The sequence below is a fragment of the Dryas octopetala genome, chromosome 3 (genome assembly GCF_963921425.1).
Source record: "Dryas octopetala chromosome 3, drDryOcto1.1, whole genome shotgun sequence".
NCBI classification, from domain to species: Eukaryota; Viridiplantae; Streptophyta; class Magnoliopsida; order Rosales; family Rosaceae; genus Dryas; species Dryas octopetala.
Genome location: NC_141368.1, coordinates 23,137,536 through 23,159,258, shown reverse-complemented (window position 1 = coordinate 23,159,258; position 21,723 = coordinate 23,137,536). Strand labels below are relative to the sequence as shown.

Here is a 21,723-nt window from a genome sequence, read left to right as displayed (position 1 = left end):
TACATACAACTACTTAAAACTGCTTCTATAACCTAAAATTTTCATTCTTTTAAGGTTTCGAAATATTATCGAATAGAAATTGTCGAAATTTTGTTAAAACTTTCAATTGTTTTAGTTTAAATTTCCAAAGAAATCGAAATTCTTTCAAAATTTTATTCGGAATTTCTATATTTTTGAACACTTGAAATTCGAAAAAAAAAAAAAAAAAAACCAAACTTCTTAAAAAAAAAAAAAAACCAGACTTTTATTTATAATTAAATTGAAACTATACATTGGCCAAAACAAAAAGGAAAATTTCATTGAATAACCCCTTTTAATACTTGACAGAACTGCCCCCGAATTTTCACCCAGAAATTCGGAGAGGTTCTGTGAGATCCAAAATCAAGGAAAAATCATACCGAAAATTCGGCAAACCTCTTCAGAAAATGGAATAACCCAAAAATTTCAAAACCTATAAAAGCACTTCCAAAACATCAACCACCTCTACCACAACCAAAAATAAGGTCTCATACCCACAACAAGTAATACAAATCTAATCATAGCATATCTAATCAACTATGCAATCATATCTCATTTTAATAATTTCAAGGGAAACCTTGATCCTATTATATCAATAAGCTGGAAATGAGAAAATCGAATGCCTCGACGTGGTATGGTCCGACCTCGGTAATCACTACTACCTGGGGGAAACGTCAAAAACAAAATGTGAGAAAACTCTCAGTGAGTGGACAAAATATAGAAACAAAGCCATTTAAGTTATTTATCCTTTCAAATTCCTTTAAAATCAAATCTCCTCTAAAACCTCGCGTCACTCTTTGAAATTTCCCAGTTTTAAAACCATTTCACAAATATATTTCAAAATCTCCTTGTAAACCACGATCATGCTTAGAGTATAAGAAAAACATATGAACATGAAAATATTTCAAATCCTCAGAATGCCCAATGCATAAGAAAACTCGTAGAATAAAAAAAAAATGTGTGAAAACCTTAAAAGGAAGTCATACAGTAACCAAAAGAAACTCATCATATGCAAATCTTTTAAGTAAATCAATTAACTATATATACAAACTTTGAAAGATATTATGCTCAAAAAAAAAAAAAAACCCGAACTAATAATCATTTCCCAGTAAAATAATAAAATCTAAAGTTAAAAATCAATCTTTGAAAATAACAAGTTCTCAAACTGAAATCGATACTGTCAATTTATAAATATATAATTTAAGCTGAAAACTTTCTTCTCAAACACTCTCAATATACTGAAAATCAATAAAACTGCTCAACTGAAACCGTCATACTTAAAACCTTTGCTGCCATAAACTCATCACTTAAAATACTTAACAAACTGAAAACACACACCCAGTCAGTTACCCATAGAATCTGTCATACACGCGCAGAGCCAAGAATATGTCGTACGCATGCAGAGCCAGAAATTCTGTCTTACGTGCACGTAGAGCCACCCCCAAAGGGTCAAGCATCACGACACACGGCCCAAAGCCTATTTGTGTGCTGTAATGGGTCCCAAAGACCTATCCAATCCAACAATTTGAGAAGGTAACGAAGCGAGTGGTTGGAAAGCCAAGATAAATTCGCAAACACGTTTAAAACAAACTCAAATCTTTCATTTTTCTTCGAAAGCTCTCTTTAGCAAATTCAATTCATCAAAAATACATTATCTCAAATTGTAATATCCCACAACAAATATAAATAAACATTGAGACCTATTCAATCTGATAATCTGAGAGGGTAACGAAGCGGGTGGTATGAAAACCAAAAATACCTTGTAACACGCTTAAATCAAGTCCTAAATCTTTCATTTTTCTTCCAAAACTCTCTTTAACAAAATTCAACACATCAATAAAAAAAGACATTTCCTCAAATTGTAATATCCCACGACAAGAATAATTAAACATCGAGATGAAGAATACGAAATATAGGCAATCTTTCCATAACCAAGTCGAAATTACATACGCCATTCCAAAACATAGTACGTACTTTTTATATGAATTCATTTATGAAAGCACGCTAAAATATTTCTTGATCGTGCAATTTTATAAAATCAAGGGTAAATGTGTTTAGTTAATGGAAATGCTTATTTGAGATGCATTTAAAATTTAAAACTCAAAATGAATTCAAGTTAAAACAATGAAATTGAAACCACATAGAAACATAAATTATTAAAACTCAAGGTCCACTCACAAACCTTTTTAATTAAAACCATGCTCGATTAAATTAAGAAAAGCATTAAATTATAAAATGTGCAAACCTTTGGGAAACCAAAAGTCTATTTAAACCTCAAATTCTCAACTAAAATTTCATACCCAAACTAAATCTCAATTTTATAAAACATTTTAAAGAGAGAAGAATCCACTCAGAATTCATTCTTATTCAAATAATGCTCAAGATATAATATGAATACATCCATGAATTTATAAAAAAAACGTTCATAAACCAAAGTCTACTCACAAAGATAGCCCTAGCTTCGATCCTCCGCAGGATCGTCACGAGTCACGGTCATCTCGCCTATACAATAACCAATAAAATAAGAAATTAGTCTCAATTTACGTAAATTAATAGTGTGTGTGTGATAGCCTAAACGTTCCTCCTGGTTCACGTTCTTCCTACTAGTTAGAAATCGTTTTTCTCTAACTATACACTCTCACCCTATTCCAAATCCGTCCCGGCTCCAACTATGACACCCACGTCCTCATATTCAACCACAAATTCAAAAGAAATCTTACAAGTGGTCTACCTTACTTGGGTTTGTCCGAGAGTTAAAGATGATACCCGCAAAGTGTCTGATCACGAGCCAAATTGAAACTTCGTCGCTCAAGTCAGTCGCACCCACCTATTCAAAATCATCAACCAACTCAGTTTTAGTACTCCAATTAGCGCTAGATAATTTACGTGATAGCTGGGTGGTCAGAACCCCCGTTGTCGCCGCTCAAAGTGGCGGCACCAAAAGTATATATCCCAAATTCCTTCGAATTCCTCAAAATTTTTCAATTCTAAACTTCAATTGAAGGTTCTAAGGAGTGAAAATTGTCCGCAATTACATTAACATCATCCAAATTTTAAAATTCATAAGAGAAACCCGAAATGGGTTCTAAATCCCCAATTTCAATTCTCTACAAATACTCAAAATAAAACACCCAAATCACTGGGAAATTGGCAGCCCATACCTCAAGGAGAAAAACCCACATAAACCCTCGAAAATTGGTGATGAAATATGGCCAGAAATTGAAGGATGAGGCCAGCAGTTTGAGGTGGTTCTTGAGTTATTTCCACGACCCAAGGGAGCTGCTCGGCGCAGGAGGAGGGCTGGGGTGTCGACTGGCCTGAGGGGAGGTCACTGGAGAGTGGCGACTACGAGGAGAGGCCGGAGTTGTTGGCCGGTGCTACGCACAGAGAGAGAGCAGAGAGATAACACGGGGAGAGAGGGAATGAGGAGAGAGAGTAGGCTCGGGGGGGGGGGGGGGGTCGGCACCTGGGGGTGCTCGCCGGAGGCAGAGGCTGGCAAGGGGTGGCCGGTGATGGTGAGTGGTGGTGGCTGGGTGGTGCGCGCAGGGGAGGGTGAAGGAGAAAGAAGAAAATGGAGGGAGAGAGAGAGAGAGAGAGAATGGGGCTGATTTTTAATTGTGGTGTTTGGGTGTTTAAAATTACTCAAATGCCCTTTTCTTGAAAAATCTCCACACTTCCTACCAAAGTTTCCAATTTGAACACTGTTTTCGCCTACGCGTTTGGAAACTCGAGTTCTAATTAGCCGTCTCGAACTTAAAGGCCACAAATTTGAATTAAAACACCCCTCTAAATGCTAGAATTCCCTTCAAAAATTTTAATAAAGCCCGCCCAAAAGATTAATTTTTATTAAAGAAATAGGACTTGGGGTCGGGTCGTTACAACGTCCCCCCATTAAGAAAATTTTGTCCTCAAAATTTGTACATGTCATGTGAAGAGATGTGGATATTGAGCTCTCATTTGTTCCTCCGGTTCCCACGTCGCCTCTTCCACTGTGTGGTTTCTCCATAAAACTTTAACCAGAGGAATGATCTTAGTACGAAGTACCAGATCTCTACGATCCAAAATCTCAACGGGCTGCTCCTCATAGGACAAATCTTCTCTCAACTCAATGGGTTGGGTCTCCAAAATATGAAAAGGTTCCGGTCTATACTTACGCAACATAGATACATGAAACATATCATGAATCCGAGAGAGCTCCATAGGTAAAGCAAGTCTATAGGCAACTGGACCAATTCACTCCGTAATCTCATAAGGTCCAATGAAATGAGGACTTAATTTTCCATGCTTTCCAAAACGCACTACACCCTTCCAGGGTGATAATTTTAGGAAAACTCGATCACCCACCTCAAACTCAAGATCCTTCATGTGTGTATCTGCATAGCTCTTTTGTCGATCTTGAGCCGCCTTCAACCTGCTCCTAATAACTTGTACTTTCTCTTATGTCATCTGTACAAATTCTGGCCCAATAAGTTTTCTCTCACCAACTTCGTCCCAACAGATAGGTGTTCTACACTGTCGCCCATACAAGGCCTCATAAGGAGCCATACCAATACCCGAGTGATAACTGTTGTTGTAGGCAAACTCCATCAATGGCAGATGAGAATCCCAATTGCCTTTAAACTGTAGTACACAAGACCTCAACATGTCTTCCATGGTCTGAATAGTTCTCTCTGATTGTCCATCGGTCTGTGGGTGGAATGCGGTACTAAAATGTAACTTTGTACCCAAAGCCCGTTGTAAGCTCTCCCAAAACCGAGAAGTAAACCGTGAGTCTCTATCCGACACAATAGACACGGGGGCAACATGCAATCTCACAATCTCATCCACAAATAATTTCGCCAGTTTGTCTAAAGAGTGAGTCTCACGAACGAGTAGGAAATGTGCAGACTTCGTGAGTCGATCAACAATCACCCAAATACCATCGTGCCCACTCTGAGTACGTGGAAGTTTGTATAGAAAGTCCATAGTGATGTATTCCCACTTCCACTCGAGAATCAGAAGTGGCTGCATGAGTCCTGAAGGCTTCTAGCGTTCCGCTTTAACTTGTTGACAAATCAGACATCTTGCAACAAATTCTACTATTTATCCTTTCATTCCTGGCCACCAATAATATTCTCTAAAGGTACGATACATTTTGGTGCTACCCGAATGCATGGCATAAGCTGAACTGTAAGCCTCCTCCAAGATCTCCCTCTTGAGCGCCTCGTCTGCCGGCACACATACCCTCGTACCCATGACCAAAAATTCGTCATCTCTGACTGTATAATCAGCTCTCAACCCACTTCCCGCTTCATCCCTTAGCTTCATCAACACGGAATCCTAAAGTTGTGCCTCTCGTACCTTATCAATCAACACTGGTCTTACTCGAAAGCTAGCTAACAAGGCTTCAAAATGATCTACACCCAAGGTAGCTCCTGTAGTCCTCAACTCAACTAATAAAGGCAAGTGTATCGCCTTAAGATGTGCCAAAGAGCCTGAAGTCTTTCTGCTAAGAGCATCTGCCACCACATTAGCTTTTACAAGGTATTACTCAATGGTGCAATCATAATCCTTGTTCACCTCAATACATGGAGTATTTGTATCAAATAATTTAATTTCATGCCTAAATTACTCATTTATTCACATGCTATCCACATGTGATGTTCTTCAATCTTCTATTCTCAACACTTACTTGAATCCATTACTTTAGGGTAGTCACTTTCCATATACTTACTACCTCCTAATTTCTCTTGACAATCCTCATCTAAGGTCGTGTCGCCTTACTCAGTTTCCTTAGTTTTCATCCACCAACTTCCAAATAAAATCAAACCATAACACTATTAATCCTCCTTATGGTATCCTTATTCCAATCCATAACATATATCCTTCATGGCCCTTATTCTAACCCCTCAAATATCAACTCTATATTCACAAGTATTACTCCATAACAGCACTTAGTATCTATCCAAATGTACACTCCAAACTCAAGTCACAAAGCTTTCCTTTCACTCACAATAAAACCAACAAGGATATTATTTAATACTTTTGTTTTTACTTAATTACCCCATCCAAACAAATACACCAATTTTTACTTATCCCTTATCTACATAGCAAATTAAGCTGAAGTCTCACTCAAATCAAAATCATTGCATAGAGACAATTCCTACTTCATCCAAATATCAACTGAGTTCCACTGTGTTGCCATCTTAAAAATTTAATACCTCTAGGATGAATCCAAACTACTCAACCAGTCACTATCCATAAAACTCAAACCTGATTTGCTCGAATCGACTTCATGGCGTCTTGGCGAAACTTTTAAAGTGCACACTCGATGAGTACGATCAACCAACTTTTCTAAGCTTGAAATCAAGGTAGTTTCCACCATCTCAATACCTCATGGACTAGTCATCGAATGGTCGTCACATGTACGAGTTAAGATTAAACTATAGGTATAGCTTTGATTGTAAAAACGTAAGGTTAAACAAATAAACTATACCCCTAAAACTTACTACTTACTTCTTTGAGGTTGGCCACATTGAGGAGGCATATACATACTTTGCCGTAAGTGAAAAATCGTTTCCATACACTCAAGGATGCTCACTAGGTGCGAAGTCTACAGGAATTCAAAACCTAATGCTCTGATACCAAGTTGACAGAACCGTCCCCGGATTTTCACCCTGAAATCCGGAGAGGTCCTGTGGGATCCAAAATCAAGAAAAAATCCTACCGAAAATTCGACAGAACCTCTCCTGAAAATGGACTAACCCAAAAATTTCAAAACGTATAAAAGCACTTCTAAAACATCAAGCACCTCTACCACAACCAAAAATAAGGTCTTAGACTCACAACAAGTAATACAAATATAATCAGAGCATATCTAATCAACTATACAATTATATCTCATTTTAATAATTTCAAGGGAAACCTTGATCCTATTATACTAATAAGCTAGAGATGAAAAACTCGAATGCCTCGACGTGGTACGGTCCGACCTCGGTGATCGCTACTACCTGGGGGAAACGTCAAAAACAAAATGGGAAAAAACTCTCAGTGAGATGACAAAATATAGAAACAAAGCATTTAAGTTATTCATCCTTTCAAATTCCTTTAAAACCTCGCGTCACTCTTTGAAATTCCCCAGTTTTAAAACTATTTCACAAATCTATTCCAAAATCTCCTTGTAAACCACGATCATGCTTAGAGTATGAGAAAAACATATGAACATGAAAATATTTCAAATCCTCAGAATTCCCAATGGATAAGAAAACTCGTAGAATAAAAAAAAAGTGTGAGAACCTTAAAAGGAAGTCATGTGGTAACCAAAAGAAACTCATCATATGCCAATCTTTTAAGTAAATCAATTAACTATAAATACAAACTTTGAGACATATTATGCTCAAAAAAAAAAAAAAAAATTTCAAACTAATAATCATTTCCCAGTAAAATAATAAAATCTAAAGCGGAAATCAATCTTTGAAAATAATAAGTTTTCAAACTGAAATCGATACTGTCAATTTATAAATAAATAATTTAAGTTGAAAACTTTCTTCTCAAACACTCTCAATATACTGAAAATCAATAAAACTGCTCAACTAAAACCGTCATACTTAAAACCTTTGCTGCCATAAACTCATCACTTAAAATACTTAACAAACTGAAAACACACACACAATCAGTTACCTATAGAATCTGTCATACACGCGCAGAGCCAAGAATCTGTTGTACGCATGCAGAGCCATAAATTCTGTCTTACGTGCACGTAGAGCCACCCCAAAGGGTCAAGCATCACGACACACGGCCCAAAGCCTATGTGTGCGCTAAAGGGTCCCAAAGACCTATTCAATCTGATAATCTTAGAGGGTAACGAAGCGGGTGGTATGAAAACCAAAAATACCTTGCAACACGCTTAAATCAAGTCCTAAATCTTACATTTGTCTTCCAAAACTCTCTTTAACAAAATTCAACACATAAAAAAAAAACACATTTCCTCAAATTGTAATATCCCACGACAAGAATAATTAAACATGGAGATGAAGAATACGAAATATAGGCAATCTTTCCATAACCAAGTCGAAATTACATACGCCATTCCAAAACATAGTATGTACTTTTAATATGAATTCATGTATGAAAGCACGCTAAAATATTTCTTGATCGTGCAATTTTATAAAATCAAGGGTAAATGTGTTTAGTTAATGGAAATGCTTATTTGAGATGCATTTAAAATTTAAAACTCAAAATAAATTCAAGTTAAAACAATGAAATTGAAACCACATAGAAACATAAATTATTAAAACTCAAGGTCCACTCACAAACCTTTTTAATTAAAACCATGCTCGATTAAATTAAGAAAAGCATTAAATTATAAAATGTGCAAACCTTTGGGAAACCAAAAGTCTATTTAAACCTCAAATTCTCAACTAAAATTTCATACCCAAACTAAATCACAATTTTATAAAACATTTTAAAGAGACAAGAATCCACTCACAATTCTTTCTTATTCAAATAATGCTCAAGATATAATATGAATAAATCCATGAATTTATAAATAAAAAAAACGTTCATAAAACAAAGTCCACTCACAGAGATAGCCCTAGCTTCGTTCCTCCACCGGATCATCACGAGTCACGGTCGTCTCGCCTATACAATAACCAATAAAATAAGAAATTAGTCTCAATTTACGTAAATTAATAGTGTGTATGTGATAGCCTAAACGTTCTTCCCGACTCACGTTCTTCATACTAGTTAGAAATCGTTTTTCTTTAACTATACACTCTCACCCTATTCCAAATCCGTCCCGGCTCCAACTATGACACCCACGTTCTCAAATTCAACCACAAATTCAAAAGAAATCTTGCAAGTGGCCTACCTTACTTGGGGTTGTCTGAGAGTTAAAGACGATACCCGCAAAGTGTCCGATCACGAGCCAAATTGAAACTTCGTCGCTCAAGTCAGTCGCATCCACTTATTCAAAATCATCAACCAACTCAGTTTTAGTACTCCAATTAGTGCTAGATAATTTACGTGACAGCTGGGTGGTTAGAACCCCCGTTGTCGCTGCTCAAAGTGGCGGCACCAAAACTATATTGCACAAATTCCTCTGAATTCCTCAAACTTTTCAATTCTAAACTTCAATTGAAGGTTCTAAGGAGTGAAAATTGTCCGCAATTATATTAACATCATCCAAATTTTGAAATTCACAAGAGAAACCCGAAATGGATTCTAAATCCCCAATTTCAATTCTCTACAAATACTCAAAATAAAACACCCAAATCACTGGGAAATTGGCAGCCCATACCTCAAGGAGAAAAACCCACATAAACCCTCAAAAATTGGTGGTGAAATCTGGCCAGAAATTTGAGGATGAGGCTGGCGGTTTGAGGTGGTTCTTGAGTTATTTCCACGAACCAGGGGAGCTGCTCTGCGCAGGAGGAGGGCTGGGGTGTCGATCGGCCTTAGGGGAGTTCACCGGAGAGTGGCGACTACAAGGAGAGGCCGGAGTTGTTGGCCGGTGCTAAGCACAGAGAGAGAGCAGAGAGAGAACACGGGGAAAGAGGGAATGAGGAGAGAGAGAGTAGGCTCGGGGGGGGGGGGGGTCGGCGCCTGGGGGTGCTTGCCGGAGGTAGAGGCTGGCAAGGGGTGGCCGGTGATGGTGAATGGTGGTGGCTGGGTGGTGCGCGCAGGGGAGGGTGCGGGAGAAAGAAGAAAATGGAGAGAGAGAGAGAGAGAGAGAGAGAGAGAGAGAAGGGGGCTGATTTTTAATTGTGGTGTTTTGGGTGTTTAAAATTACTCAGATGCCCTTTTCTAGAAAAATCTCCACACTTCCTACCAAAGTTTCCAATTTGAACATCGTTTTCCCCTGCGCGTTTGGAAACTCGAGTTCTAATTAGCTGTCTCGAACTTAAAGGCCACAAATTTGAATTAAAACACCCCTCTAAATGCTAGAATTCCTTTCCAAATATTTTAATAAAGCCCGCCCAAAAAGATTAATTTTTATTAAAGAAATTTGACTTGGGGTCGGGTCGTTACAATACAACTTTTACTTTTTTAACCCTTCACAGTCAACTCTTACTTTTATGACTCTTTGGCCTCTTTTCGGACAAAAATACCCTTTTAGTTGCTACATGGTCAACATGTTGACACTCTATCGACCAAAAAATTGATTTTAACAAAAATGTTAAAAAAGGTTGAAAATGATGAATATGATGAACTGGCTGTAGCACCATTTGTCGATCATGTGTCGACAACCATTTTTCGACAATTTGTCTACCATTTGTGGTCGATGATCAAATTTCAAATTTGAAACAACAAACCTAGGTCAAAATTTCATATCTGGAACATCAAATCTAGATCGAAATTTCATATCCAGAACAACAAACTTATATCAGAATTTTATAGAACAACATATCCAGATCGGAGTTTTTAAAACCTAGTTCTAAAAATGAAAAACCTGATAGAAAAATCTAAATTTATTAAAGTTTCCAAGTCTTAATCCAAGCTTTTTTTTTTTTTTTCTCAATAATGAATACAATGTTCCTGATAATCTTTTCCCCCCATTGCATTCAAAACCCACAAAATTTCAAAGGAAAAAAAAAAAAGAGAGAAGAAAGTAAACAAAAGAAACTCAATTGAAATGAGATGTAATAAAAGATCAGACGGGAAACTTGGTGACGTTGACGACAGTCTAGGGGGAAGAGGAAGAGGTGGAGGCCAAGGAAGGGACGCGATGGTCGCTAAGGTTGATAGAGCGAGAGAAGAGCATGAGAGGGCGGTCATGGGCTTCCTTTCGTGACAGGTTCAAGTCGTGTTAGTCGTGGGTCGAGAGGTTGATGCACGAGCACCGCTCCAGCGACTTTTGCATGACTTGGTCTTTCACTGGTTTTGTTGGATTCTACTTGGATTTTGGTAATCCTTCTCTATGTGGAGGATTGTAGAGAAGTGGGAGGACGGAGGGTGGTGGTCTTCCTTCTCTTGATAATCTTATCTCACTAGCGATAGCTCAAATCTAGTGGGGGGAGGGAGGTGGGTTGGTTTAGATATGTGGGTGGGTTTAAATTTGTGATATGTGGAGCAAAAGACGAGGTTGTGGGTGTGAGAGAGAAAGACATTTTTGTCTGAAAAGAGGTTAAAGAGTCATAAAAGTAAGAATTGGCTGGAAATGGTTAAAAAAGTAAAAGTTGTATTAAAAGTGGTTATTGAATAAAATTTCTAAGGGTTAAATACAAAAATGGTATATGAACTTTACAGTAAATCTCAATTTGATCCAATATCTATAAAAAGTGTCAATTTGATCCACGAACTTTGTAAGTTGTACCAAAGCAGTACAAACATTAACTTTCATCGAAAAATTTAACGAAAACTGGTCATGTGCACAGCAAGTGACCACATTTTCAGAGGCATTTTCGTCCGTTCATCACATTTTCATGTGACCAATTCCGTTAATTTTCGGATGAAGTTAGCGTTTGTACTGCTTTGGTACAAGTTAGAAAGTTTGTGTACCAAATTGACACTTTTTATAGTTAATGGATCAAATTGAAGATCACTGTAAAGTTTGTGGACTATTTTTGCATTTAATTCAATTTCTTAAAAAAAAACTGCTCAAAACGTCGTTTTTGGGCCTTTTGGTGGCAGTTCACTTAATAGTTAAAACAGTTGACTTATAGTCAGTCTTCTGCTCAAAACTTTAAACGAGCGACGACGTCGTCTGAGTCTTCTTCTCCCCTTAATTAAAAACCTAAAACCCTAGTGCATAAACCTTCTCTCTCTCTCCCTCAGACTCTCTCTCTCACACTCCAATGGAGCAGAGACTAGCCAACACGTGGCGGTTGACGGTGAACGAGAAGAAGTTTATCGAGACCGCTCTACTCTCCGACCTCCGAATCGACGGCCGTCGACCCTTCGACTACCGGAACCTCACCATCAAGTTCGGCAAGGACGAGGGTTCGGCGGAGGTCCAGCTGGGCCAAACTCACGTAATGGCCTTCGTCACGGCCCAGCTTGTCCAGCCCTACCGGGACAGGCCCAATGACGGCACCCTCTCCATCTTCACCGAGTTCTCCCCAATGGCTGACCCCTCCTTCGAGCCCGGTCGCCCCGGCGAGTCCGCCGTCGAGCTCGGACGCGTCATCGACCGCGGTCTTAGGTTGGTTAATTCCTTTTCCCCTTTTTATTATCAAATTTATTTTTACTTTATGTGTTTCAAAATATAGGATTTTTTTACATTTATGCGTAATTTTTCTTTTTCTTTTGGGTAATGTAAGTAATTCAGTACCTAATAAAGCAGTAGCATACTTTTATAAAATTCGATTTTATTAATTTGAATATAATTTAGAATAGTTTAATTTTACAAATTTGATATAAATTTAGTGTCTAACAAGCTCAAGCATTTTGTCATTTGAGTAATGAGAACAAGAAAGAAGAGGTGTTTAATTGTGTTGTTGTGCATTGAAATGAATGCATTTTGAAGTTTTAAAAATGAATGAATGTCCAGGGAAAGCCGGGCGGTTGATACAGAGTCGCTTTGTGTTCTTTCGGGGAAGTTAGTGTGGGCTATCCGTGTTGACCTTCATATTCTAGATAATGGAGGGTAAGTTATATTTAGTTTTTATGCAGACATTGTATTTTTTTCATTTTCCCTGCTATATATTGAAATTTAAACTTTATTTAAAATAAAATATGGACAGAAACCTTATTGATGCTGCTAACATTGCGGCATTGGCTGCTTTGTTGACGTTCCGGAGGCCTGAATGCTCGTTGGGAGGCGAAGATGGTCAGGAAGTGATTGTACATCCACCTGAGGTTAGCTCCTCTCTCTCTCTCTCTCAATAATTATGGGTGCCTTTGTTGAGACATGCAATATCTTTCAGTGCTTGACGTATGTAAATGGGTGGTATTAAGGTTTGAGACAAATGGTGTGGGACGTGTTGATGAATTTAATGTTGAAGGTGAGCTGTTTGTGTCTGAAAGCAGCCCAAAAAATGGAAAAAAAAAAAAAAAAATAAGAGAATAAGAAAAAAAGATAGAAAGAGATAAAAATCCACCCATTTATAAGTTCTGTTGGAGTTTTACTATACAATATGTCTACATAGAATTCTCACTAATTAAGTCCTATTAAATTCAAATGAGGTGTTTGCCTGTTGAACTCAAATTATCCTGAAGTAGAAAGTTTCTAGATAAGAAACTCATAGTTGAAAAACGATGAGTTTTTCCAAACTCAAGTTAGACCCAAACAAAAATAAAAATTGATAAGACTCATAACCAAAAAACAATGTAATTTGAATCTATAACTACCAGACGACCTGTTTTTTTTTTTTTTTATCACAAACATTAGTTTGCACTTTGACACTAGGTGATGAGCTTTGCAAAATCAAGACACAAGGAAGTATGCATGTGTGTGTTTGTGTAAATGCTATGTATATCACTGTTCAAACTGCGTGTGCATTGGATAAACAAAAATGATAAGAAAAATAATGAGATATATTGTCTTGCTTGAAGAATTCATTTTATTTCTTATGAATGACATTTTGGCAGGAGAGGGAGCCACTTCATCTGATAATTCATCATCTCCCTATAGCAGTAACCTTTGCGTTCTTCAGTTATGAGAGCAGTGTGGTAAGGATAAGTTGTCTGAATAATGCATATTTGTTCAGAGCTTGGCTGCAACCATGAAGTTATCTGTCTAACTTGATTTGATGCCACATAGGTGATAGATCCAACCCACCATGAAGAGGCTGTTATGGGGGGGCGAATGACTGCTACACTTAATGCAAACGGAGATGTTTGTGCCATTCAAAAAGCTGGAGGGGAGGGTATATTGCAGAGTGTTATAATGCAATGTTTAAGAATTGCATCTGTAAAGGCTGGTGCTATGACAGAGAAGATAAAAAAGGCGGTGAGGTTTTCGCTCTATGAAATAGTTTCTTAATGCTTGAGTTGCTCTCTTTCACTTGGAAAACATGGTAACCTTTTACACAAAATTATAGAAATATAATTCTGTGATCCATACGGCAGCCGTAGAAGTAACAAATGATAGATTCTCATTTTGTTTGTATGAAGTACACATCAATTCCATTTAGTCTTCAATATCTCTTGGCAATGTCTGTTTAAAAGAACTCACAATAAGAATAGACTAAAGAAGCGTTTACTTGAAATATATATTTGGATATAACACTCATACGTTGATTCATCTGGAAAAGCCTTATTTGGTTAAGTGTTAGTCAGTATTATCATTGTTTCAGCTCCATTCTTAATCTTTCCACTACAAATCAAATATAGGTTGATTCATACAACACAGAAAGAGCATTACAGAAGATCAAGCGGCATTCTTCCGTTGCCATGGATGTAGATAGAGGTGATTTTAATATAGGGGCGAAACAAAACTCTTCTGTTGATCAGATAGGAGTCGATCAATTCTCAAGGCCTCATATGGAAAGATTAAAGCCGATGTCTGACGAAGGTGAAACTAAATTATCAGACAAAAGGCGGACTAACAGGGGTAATGAAGATGCAAAAGATTTTATTGGGGGGCCCTCAAGTTGGTATGTTTCCAATTTAATGAAAATTTAGGACCTTGTTTCATTTTTTAATAAAGATTTTTACTTATGACAAAGGACTTAAAAGAAAAAAAAATAGCAAATGGAGTAAGAGAACCATTTTAATTTCTAGTGGACTGTGATAGAAGGGGTCGTGACCCAATATTTTACCTTCATGATGGTTCTATCTCTCTGTCTCTGTTAGGAATATTTGAACCTTGACTTAGCCTCAAGTAATTAAACTTATCCACATGAGGTAGCCCAAACTGTAAGTAAAGTAAATTCTCAATTTATATAATAAAATGTGTAATGCATCATGTGAATATATCATTAAATCCATGATGCCATAAGAAATTTTGAGATTACTCATCATTCTTAGAAAATCATTTCTATTAATCTAGTTCCATTATGCCATAAGGTCAAATGCAGATTTTACTGTTTATTATGTGTGAACATTTGCAAGGTCTACTTGGTGTGTATTTCATGTTGAGTCAAGGTGAGTTCGGGAATATCCTGATTCACCATTTATTCATCTTTCCACAATTTGTCAAGATGGGAAGATCCTGAGCCGGGGTTGGGCTAGAGTTGCTAGATTTTAATATAATCTCTCAAAAACTTAACTAAAAATAGAACCTTCAAAACAACTGATTAATGAAAATAATATAATTTTATGCTCTTGTAATCGTACTCCATAGGCTTGTCTTTCATGGCTGTGGCAGTGAGGGCTCATGATCTAATCTTCTGGGAGAGACTTCTTATTGTCCATATGATTTGTGTCTTTTCAATTATGTTCGATGTGTGTGTGTGTGTGTGTGTGTGTGTGTGTGAGAGAGAGAGAGAGAGAGAGAGAGTTCAGTCATTACTGATTTATTCTATTCTAGTTTTTTAATATTATTTTCTTTTTCTTTTTCCTCAGGGATCCTTACTCAAAGGGAGTTGATTCAGATTTCTTGAAAGCATCTCTAGCTTCCCATGGTACTATTTTCTGTCATCACTTATAAGAGTAAAAGAAATTGTCATTGCAACTATTGCTGCTCCTTGTCATTCAAGAACTTTTAAGACCAACTACCCTGCTTATTTTGCTGTTCATCCTTGTGGAATGGAATTGATATTTCATTTATGGATTAAATCATAGAAGTGGTGAAATGCATATTTGTTACGACTTACAAATGAAAAGAATTTCTGTTGGTTGTTCTTTTTTCCCTTTCTATATGTGCCCTAAGTTACATATGCTCTTGACAAATTCTAGTTTCACATCTCTCTCTCTCTCTCTCTCTCTCTCTCATGCCTTGCATTAAAAGAAATGTTTGTAGTTTTGAGATATTGGGTGGACAATTGTTGTCATCTCCTGAAAGGTATATTCCTAGAAATGAATTTTCAAAAGCAAAGCACTTGTAACTTGCTGTAGGTATAGAATGATAAATCAGAAAATGAATTAGCACATTCAGGATTTGCTCATCAGTATGTCCCTGTATAGGAACTAATCCCACTCTATTATCTTGACGAGTCTATCCAAATGAATGACTTGCCTTTAACAATCTCACCTTTGAAATCTTTTTAGTATTAATTGTTTATGGTATAGTGGAAAAAACATATTTATTTTTAGGACAATGATAATTTATCAGAAATTCAGTAAGTTGATTTTAGAAATCGGTGTGATTACACTGTTTGGGTAGCTCTGATGATGTGGTGTTGGTGCTGCTGATAGCATTGACGCTTGTGAATCCGTGGTGGTGATGTGAGAGCTATAGTAGCAGTATGAGAAAGCACTGCATATTTTATGTATGTTTACAAATGCCAACTTTCTGGTGCTAATGTCTCCATTGGAGAAAATTGCATCAAACTTCTCATTGAAAGAAAAGTAATCAGGAGACAAATAAACACTGTATTGCTAAAGAAATTTTATTTGTAATGAGAATGCTGAGAAATCTCTATATAGATATATACATATAACATATCATATGTAAGATGTAAGATGTTTGTTTATATGTTACACTAGTTTTCATATATCAAATGCTCTACTTATATATGCGTATGCACGAGCATAGATGCATACTTACACATACATGCACATTCACATGTATATGAGTAGAGGGAGAGAACTTTTATTCACATGCATGCACATGCACATATATTCTTACTATGTTAGGCATAAGAGATGGAGAGAAATATTCTTACCTATGTTAGGATTGATATATGCAGGAATGTCAATGCCTGTTCAGAAAGAAAAGGACTCAAAAGGTGAGGAAACAACCAGTGAAGCCAAGGCAGAGGAACTGCCTGAAGATAATGATCCAATACTTTCCCCCATCAGGGCAGCGGAAACTGCAGTACGAACAAATGGAGAGAAAACCCTAAAGGATGCTGTGAAGCCCAAGAACAGGAAATCCAGGAGAAAGAACCGCTCCTCTACTGGTCCAAGCTAGATGAACTTCGGCTCATGGCATGTATGGTATAATTCTGTTTCTTGGACATAATTTTGATGCACTTCTTTCTGCCTTGAATGTAGATAATTCAATTTGTGAAAAAACAAGAAAAAGAAAAATTATTATCTTTAAAAGCAAGGACACTTTATTTTCTTACTCACGAATCTTAGAAAAATATCATTTTCAAATCAGTATTTTCATGTTATGTATTTGAAAAATGCTTTTTAACGTATTACGAATCCTTAGTACTAAAACCTACTTTTTAAATCCCATACAAGCAACGTGTTTCTATGATTCTCGTACCAGGGAGTGAAGATGTGCTTTGAGTGAAAGGAAAATTTTGTTTGGTAATATTTTCTCCAGTTCCTTACTAATTGAAGCTGTCTTCAGAAATGAACGTAACCTTTCATGCAGTTTATTGTGCATGTTGAGTTCTCATCATTGTTACTTGGTAGATACTTCAGGTATTGCAGTTCTCTTTGGAACTCATGGCAGGCAACTAGAGCTGAAGAAATCTGTGTTCAACTGCAGAGTGATGCGAAGGGGATCCTTACGGCGTGCAAATTGAGACGTGATAGATGATTGTCTGCACCCAAGGTCTGGCTAGACTAAATACTCACAGCTATTGACCAAATAATGAAAGCATTATCTTGTTCTCGTTATAGGCCAAAGCTGCTAAGTTGCTTCTAGTGCAGTTGTGTTTCTCACATCTAAATTTTTCAATTTTTTGTTTTGTTTTGTTTTGTTTTGTTTTGTTTTTTTTAATAGGTTCTAATTTTAGTTGACATTTGGATTCCATTTCATGCAGTGTCATGTACTTTGCGGTAGATCGGTATTAATTTGTTTACCCTGTTTAGTTTTGAAATGTGAATTGTACATGGACAAGGTTATTGCACAAGAAATGATAGTACTCTTAATTTTGTTATTGCACAAGAAATGATAGAACTCTTAATTTTTTACTATTTTTATGTTCAAGCCAGTGATATTAATACTTCATGTAAAGGTGATATGATATGGTTCACACGATGACAGTGGCCTATATGAATTGAAAGGTTGTAGTTATATCGCTTTTTATTTTTATTTTTAATTACCATAATCACAGGGCTTGTATATTCACATTGAACTAGCTACATAAGAACTGTGTTGCAGGCCTTATGGACCTCTGGATTCAGGCTTCAGCATTTGATTAGTCCAAACTTGAATTGAGATAGGTAACTAATTATATATTTGAAGGTGAAGCATATATTATCAAAAACTTTGGACTCTCTGCAATATCCAACCCTGAGGTTAAATTTGATTATTATGCTTGTTTTTGTTTTTATATTTTTTTTTTATATTATTTTTGGGAGAGAGATTTCAAACTTAGAACCTGTTTTTCTTTTTTAGCACAAAGGGGACTGAAGCCCAAAACAAAGCTACTACACTAACACTATCTAGCAGTAGATACACCAAACACATCTGCAGCAAGAATAGTGCTAATAGATGAGGGAGGCAAGTCCATCCACTGAACACCAGGAGACAAACCATAGCTTAATGAAACCAGATGATCCGCAGCAGGATTCTGCTCTCTATACACACCCCTTAATCCAGCCAACAGAGTTATTCCTCAATAAACCCCCAGCACCCCATTTTTCCCCAAACCATTCCTGCACCCATCAGTACTCAGTTTCTCACCAAGTTCTCAGTAATAGGAGAGCCGCAAATGGCAGCAATCTCAGCAACAAGCTCAATGGAGACACAAATAACATCTAAGCAGTGCTTCATGATTAAAGCTTGCTCAAGAGAAGCATCCCAAAAAAGAATTAAGGTCATCTGTAAAGAAATTGCAGGACCACAGTACTTTGCACTGGAAATTCTATACATACCCAACATTCTTCTTATTTTACCCAACAAAATTTTTAATCATGAATAGACAATTATGTCTCATGATGAAATGACTATTGAGGACAAATGCAACTTAAAAAAAAAAAAAAAAAACTGTTTTTCTTTCTATACCCAACATCATATCTTTATCTTTATCTTCAACTTCTTCCTTAATGGAGTTAATTACACTTACACCCCCTGAGGTTTATCGTCTTTTCACATATACCCCTTGGGGTTTCAAAAATTACACATACACCCCCTGAGGTTTCAAAACTATTGCATATAACCCCCTACAAGAGAAAAAATAAATAAACAAAAAAGAAAATATTTGTATTGAGGTTGGATCTTACACCTTAAGTAATTTTATTAGGCCATTTCACCCCTTAACATGTTTTTTTGCATAATTGATCATCATTTTTCATCTCATATGGGGGGTTATATGCAACAGTTTTGAAACCTCAGGGGGTGTATGTATAATCATTGAAACCTCAGGGAGTATATATGAAAAAACGATAAACCTCAGGGGGTGTAAGTGTAATTAACTCATAACTAAATTCCAATCCTAACTAAAGTTTTGACCTCATATCATCCAATCAAGTGTTTTTAACCCAAATGGAGGGTCAAATCATTATTTTTGAGGCTTCAAATGAGGTATGTGTACCAATTTTTTGCATTTTTTCGTGGGTATTAAAAGCTTGAACAAATTTGGGTTCGCGCAGTATTTGGTGGACCAATGCTGAACATTTGCATTATGTTCGCCAAGTACCTGCTGAACATTTGCATTTATTCGGCAGGCACCTGCTGAACATTTGCATTATTTTCGGCTGGTGCCCACTGAATGGAGCAAAAATATCTAAAATTATCACACAACCATCGTTCGGTGGGCACCTATTGAACATCCTATCATTATTCAATGAGCACCTGCCGAATAAAATGCAAATGTTCAGCAAGCACCTGTCGAACATAATGGAAATGTTCGGCACTGGTCCTCCGAACACTGCGCGAACCTAGATTCGTTCATAGTGTTCAGAACACAAAAAAGTTTGCACACAACCCTCTTTTGAAGGCTCCCAAACGACGATTTGACTCTTTATTCGTCAAAACAACTTTGATTGGATGATATGGGAACAAAAATTAGTTTAGAGCTTGAAGTTTAATTATGAGAGTGAGGTTGAAGGTAAGTTTGGAAGAGAGGGAGGTTGGATATTATTAATAAGGGTATAATAGTAATTTGGGTTGGGTAAAATGAGAAAATATTAATTTTAAAAAAGTGATGGTTGGGTAAATTGAGAAATTTGATAAAATAAGAAGATTTTTGGGTATGTATAGAATTTCCCTTTGGCAAATAACCACAGGCTTTCAAGCATTATAGAAACTTGATGAGAAATTGGTGACCCAATTTTTCCATGCACAACACAAATTAAATAAAAGGGGATAAGGGATTCCCTTGTCTAATACCACTTGAAGCACCTCTTTAATATTATAGAGAGATTTTAAACTCATTATTTGAGAATTTACAATCTAGTTGGTAATTTGATTATTATATTAAACTCATTTCATGAGATTTTACAAGGTTTTCTAAGTTAAAGTTTATAGGCTTGTTAATGGCCAAAAAAAAATTTATAGGCTTGTTCTCTTAAACTTGGACCATTTATGTAACCCAAAAAAAAAAAACCGGGCCATTAAAAATGAGGCATCGATCCAATGAACAAAATAGGTGTTACTATCCAAATTAATTAAGGGCCTATTAGTAATGTTTTTGTGTTTTGTTTTAATTAGAGTTAGAGAAAGAAATTAGAGATAACAAAACATGAAGAGAGATGGTAGATATGAAGGATATGCGAATTTATATAGAATAAAATACTAAAAGCCGAAAATTTAAAAAATTTTGAAATGCGTTTTTTCTTTAATGGATTTTTATTTTTCTCATTATTTCCTTTATCCTTTTCATCTCTATTTCTTTGATCTTGGACTAAGATTTCCTAAACCTTTGATCCAGAGGTAGTTTGTAAGGATGGACTACGATTTGTTTAGCATACGTGGTGCGAACCATGAATGGATACTCTCGCTACAATGCCACATTTTTACTTATGGTAAGAGTGGTTGACCATGTGAGTTTGGTCATCATATATGATTTGTCGAGAGCTCTCATTTGGATTAATCTTTTCAGCTGCTTTTGCCAAAGTTGTGTGAGCATGACAAATGTTTTTATTTTTGAATAATTAAGCCAAAGGTATTTAATTTGTTGTGCATTGTGTTTTTAATATTTTGGAGACACCTTTTTCCGAGATCACTATTTAAACCAAAGTTGTGTGAGCATGAAAAATGTTTTTATTTTTGAATAATTTAGCCAAAGGTATTTAATTTGTTGTGCATTGTGTTTTTAATATTTTGGAGACACCTTTTTCCGAGATCACTATTTAAATGTTTTAAACTTATATGGGGTCCCCTGAGGAGAAAATAATTAATGTATGTGATGCTTATCCTCTACTTTCTATTGTTCTATTTTATTTCTTTTAGGTATTGTGCACAAAGGAGAAACGAAGTTGAATGAGGGTCGTGGGGATTAGCATAAATGGACTTGAACCACTTTCTTCATTTTGGTGATTCCTACATAGCCGTTTTAGAGTCATTTTTATGCTTGATTCCCTTTCTTTGTATTATGTGTTTGTATAGTTTTGAAATCCTTCGTTGGACTCTAGTTAATTTGAGTCCTATACATTTTTTTCAAGGTTACTTGAACTACTATATCCTTAGAGTTGGTCTTTAATGTACATGTTTTACTTTGTTCTTGTATTTCCGCTGACCCTTCACATTTTACTAAATTAGAAGGGCCTAACATTACTTGGGATTATGATATTCAGGGTATGGCTGTTATAATTTTGGATGTTCTCAATATAGATGCC

General features: G+C 36.4%; 1 protein-coding gene and 1 pseudogene across 5 annotated transcripts; one reads left to right on the top strand and one right to left on the bottom strand.

The window, feature by feature from the left end:
* Window positions 1–3,942: 3,942 nt before the first annotated feature.
* Window positions 3,943–4,563, bottom strand: LOC147291867 (uncharacterized; annotated as a pseudogene).
* A 7,117-nt stretch (window positions 4,564–11,680) lies between these two features.
* On the top strand, window positions 11,681–18,525 carry LOC147291866 (exosome complex component RRP45A-like). Of its 5 annotated transcripts, XR_015121195.1 has the most exons (10): window positions 11,681–12,139; window positions 12,488–12,583; window positions 12,681–12,795; window positions 13,528–13,608; window positions 13,700–13,888; window positions 14,272–14,534; window positions 15,445–15,503; window positions 16,731–16,980; window positions 17,410–17,551; window positions 18,104–18,525. XR_015121195.1 is itself a non-coding variant. In XM_086236893.1 (9 exons), the coding sequence occupies exons 1-8, from the start codon at window positions 11,793–11,795 to the stop codon at window positions 16,952–16,954; spliced, it is 1,374 nt and encodes a 457-aa protein (XP_086093019.1). In that variant the 5' UTR covers window positions 11,681–11,792; the 3' UTR covers window positions 16,955–16,975; window positions 17,419–18,066. The 5 variants fall into 5 exon arrangements, 4 of the variants coding, with proteins under 4 accessions (XP_086093019.1, XP_086093020.1, XP_086093018.1 ...); XM_086236893.1 differs by lacking the exon at window positions 18,104–18,525 and having other exon boundaries at window positions 16,731–16,975; window positions 17,419–18,066; XM_086236894.1 differs by lacking the exon at window positions 18,104–18,525 and having other exon boundaries at window positions 16,731–16,975; window positions 17,410–18,066.
* The last annotated feature ends 3,198 nt before the right edge of the window (window positions 18,526–21,723 follow it).